Genomic DNA, 3,712 nt, shown 5'->3' with positions numbered 1-3,712 from the left:
ATATATATATATATATATGTGTATGTGTGTGTGTGTGTGTGTGTGTGTGTGTGTGTGTGTGTTTAGATGTGTGTATAATATATCTATCTATATATTTAAAAGTGACCACAACTTATCACCCATCTCTGCACATTAAAATTTAATCAAAATTAATTAAATTATGTCGATGTTTGTATTTATATTTTTAAATATATGTATATATGTATAAGTATATGTGTCTGTATAGGTTTATGTATCTAAAACATAATATTATATATACTATATATTTACATATGTGTATGTGTGCGTGAGAGAGAGAGAGAGAGAGAGAGAGAGAGAGTAAGTGAGAGAGAGAGAGAGCGCTTCTATGTGAGGGAGAGTGTAAGAAGAGAGAGGGAGTGTGTGCATGTGTGTATGTGTGTGTGAGAGAGAGAGAGATAGATAGATAGAGAGAGAGAGAGCAGTGTGTATATGTGTGCATGAGAGAGAGAGAGAGAGAGAGAGTTTCAACATTTGAGAGTGTGTGTACGTGACAGAGAGAGGGAGAGGGTCATGTGCATGTGCATGTGTGTGTGTGTGTGAGAGAGAGAGAGAGAGATGGTTGTAGAGAGGGAATAGTTCTTTTCTGGAACCTTGGTCGGCAGCCGCCGCAGCAATGCGGGTGCAATACTAGTCTTTTTTAAATGTGAGCTTGAGAAAGCTTTTAAGATTTTCTCGTTGGCTTCTTTTGAATTACGGACTTTTTTTGTTTGCACATCTAGAAGAATGTTTCGTCACGCATGACATTTACTTGGGGGAGAAGAAACTTCTATGCCTCGTTAAGGCAGAAGGCTTCGTGGCTTGTGATACAAAAGAAACAAGTCAACCGCTGTGTAAAGAGAAGTTCAAGGCAGCATACCGAGACTGACATAGCTACGGGCACGGCCATACGCTAAAGCTCTCATTCACCCCTTTTCCTCCATGCTCAACGACTACCTGCCTCTTCAACCACTCGGCACCGGTGCTACCGGCATTGTTTTCTTAGCCAAGCTCTCCAGCACCAATACCAACGACGGAATCCAGCAAGATCATGAGGCGCAGCAGCAGCAACAACCCGACGTGTTTGCTGTGAAGGCCTTTAGAAGATTGCGCGCTCCTGATCTGCAACGCTCGCACAATGAGGAGCAGATCTTGTGCAAGCTCCAAGCAAAGCATCATCCTTTCTTGCCCCACCTGCACTCTGCTTTCGAGGACGGCGAGTTTCGTTTCCTGGTGCTGGACTACTGTCCGGGGGGAGATCTGAACTCGCTTCGCCATTCGCTGCCGGAAAAAAGATTCTCCTCTGCAGCCATCAGGTAACTAGATTTGCATCTCTTACTTAGGAGTTCTGCATTTCGACTCTGAGTTGTGTGTGTTTCGTTTTGATCTGAGCAAATGCAGTGGTAATTGTGCAGATTTTATGCAGCGGAGGTAGTGCTGGCGCTGGAGCACCTGCACCAGGAGGGTGTTGTGTACAGAGATCTCAAGCCAGAGAACATCTTGCTCTCCTCCAATGGCCATGTCATGCTCACCGATTTTGATCTCTCGGCCGCATTGCCCCCCAAAAAGCCGTCATCGCTACCTTTGGCCGATCAGCGAGCGCCAGTGCAAGAAGAAGACACTAGTACCACATTTACATGCTTGGGTGCTTGCTCAAGCGCAGGCGTAATTCATCAGAGAAGGTTACACCCCAAGAGAGTAGCTGCCATGGTGGACCTTGAGCTTGTGGGCCCAACAAGCAGCACCGCTAGGTCGCACTCCTTCGTGGGCACGGAAGAGTACGTGGCCCCCGAGATCATCCTGGGCACCGGGCACGAGTTTGCCGTCGATTGGTGGGCGCTTGGCGTTCTCCTGTACGAGATGGCCTACGCCACTACGCCCTTCCGAGGTCTCACCACCAAAGAGACCTTTCACAACATTTTGCACAAAGAAGCTCGCTTCCCTGGTGGCGCGACTAGCCCCCTCCATGATCTCATCAGCAAGTTGCTTGTAAAAGAGCCTCACCGTCGGCTGGGCTATTGCTGCAGTGCGGCCGAGATCAAGGTCCACCCTTTCTTCTCAGGCCTTCAGTGGGACGTTCTTGAGGATGTGTTGAGGCCCCCCTTCATACCCGCCAAGCCCGAGGCGGACTTTTCCGGCTTCGATCTGAAGGCGCATCTGGTGGAGGTGGAGTGTGCTCGCGCCGAAGCAAGGGCAAAGACGCAACACCCAAATAACTGAATTTCAATAAAAAAAACCATCTATATTCGATCTATATATCCATATATATTCTATATATATAATACAAAGCAAGAAAAAAGGTTGACTTTTCTTCTTTAGGCATGCCTTAAAGTGAGAGTTTAGAGTGTATATACGAGTCTTTATTTTCTTAGGCATGCCTTAAAGTGAGAGTTTAGAGTGTATATACGAGTCTTTATTTTCTTTCAAAATTTGAATCCTGAGTCAAAGAAGGCGTGTAATGGCTTCGGCATTTTGGTTCTGACAGCCCACCCTGCACTGCCAACAAATGTAAATGTCTTTCTCTGTTTTCGTTCCTTTTTTCACACCTCCACCCCCCTCCCAATGGCAACCTCTCCCAACTGTGCTGAAGCTGCTTCCTTGGGACTCGGGAGTCTTCCCTTCCACTCTTCCCGTCCTCCTCTGCCTTCTCCTTGGCTGCAAGCTATCACTTTCAAGCCCATCTCGAAAAGCGCCAGGGCCTCGATATCTATGGCATCATCTAGCGACATCCGTCCATATACAGCTCTCTGCCCACTTTGTAGAACGTCCGATATCAGCCGGAGAGGGGTGAGAGCAGTGTGTCTGCTTCTGATCACAACCGGAGCTCGACGCCTGGGTGAGGAGGGAGAGGGGTTAGCCGAAGCCGCCCGCAGCACCTAGTATTACAACTTCCAAAGACAAAGGCCATGTAGCGCCCAGTACAACAGAGAGAGCGGTTGGCCGAAGCCACCTCGCTTTGTGAGATAGGCTTGGTGAGGAGGGAGAAGCTGGAATCAGTGCCTCTCTCGTTCACTCCGCCGTGCGTGCTCGCCCCATCCCTCCAAACGCTTTTAGTATCTCTTGTCGCGTGTATGTTGCCTTTGCCCGAGTGCTGTCCTTCGCACCCTCCTACACCTACTATGCATACAACCCTTGTTGGTAGCCTCTCAGTGCCTAGGCTCTTGCGGGTAGCCTGTTGGGCGAAGACTGAAGCCAGATGCGGGTAGCCTGTTGGGCGAAGACCGAAGCCAGATGCGCCTCGCTTTGTGAGACGGGCTCGGTGAGGAGGGAAACAGGTTGGTCAAAGCTGCCTACAGCGCCCAGGAGGCTCGGAACCGACAAGAAAAGCTAGAATCAGTGCCTCTCTCTTTCTCTCCGTCGTGTTTGCTCGCCCCATCTATCGAAATGTTTTTAGTATCTCTTCCGCGTGTATGTTGCCTTTGCCCAGGTGCTGTCCTTCACACCCTACTATGCGCACAGCCCTTGTTGGCTGGCCTGTCAGTGCCTAGGCTCCTGCGGGCAGCCTGTTGGGTGAGGACCGAAGCCAGATGCGGCTTTCAACTCGCCGCAACTCTTGGAAAGTAGAGGATGAGCCAACCAAAGTGGAACATTCAGAGCATTACAAGAATTCCTTTGAGTATCACTTCGAGTGTGGCACTAGTATGAAGGGTTTTGAGAGATGTAATGTGCAATGGTATCTTTCTCTTCCATGTAGATTATCGAGCTCTTAATGAGT

The 3,712-nt window shown here is 48.9% G+C and overlaps 1 protein-coding gene across 1 annotated transcript; it reads left to right on the top strand.

Annotated features, from left to right (window-relative positions):
* Nucleotides 1–812: 812 nt before the first annotated feature.
* LOC147629723 (serine/threonine-protein kinase UCNL-like) lies at nucleotides 813–2,240 on the top strand. Its single transcript, XM_086811952.1, has 2 exons — nucleotides 813–1,313; nucleotides 1,413–2,240. The coding sequence occupies exons 1-2, from the start codon at nucleotides 940–942 to the stop codon at nucleotides 2,215–2,217; spliced, it is 1,179 nt and encodes a 392-aa protein (XP_086668078.1). The 5' UTR covers nucleotides 813–939; the 3' UTR covers nucleotides 2,218–2,240.
* The last annotated feature ends 1,472 nt before the right edge of the window (nucleotides 2,241–3,712 follow it).

This window comes from Cibotium barometz, chromosome 17 (assembly GCF_041138505.1).
Source record: "Cibotium barometz isolate CiBa-2024 chromosome 17, ASM4113850v1, whole genome shotgun sequence".
Taxonomy (NCBI): domain Eukaryota; kingdom Viridiplantae; phylum Streptophyta; class Polypodiopsida; order Cyatheales; family Cibotiaceae; genus Cibotium; species Cibotium barometz.
The sequence above is the reverse complement of the archived record's forward strand: the minus strand, read 5'-3'. Positions and strand labels throughout refer to the sequence as shown.

What these genes read in the sequence shown, in the direction of transcription:
- LOC147629723 (XM_086811952.1), top strand. Translation starts at nt 940, where the DNA reads ATGCTCAACGACTACCTGCCTCTTCAACCACTCGGCACCGGTGCTACC. An exon ending in TTCTCCTCTGCAGCCATCAG is followed by an intron (nt 1,314 to 1,412) that starts GTAACTAGATTT and finishes GTAATTGTGCAG; the next exon opens with ATTTTATGCAGCGGAGGTAG.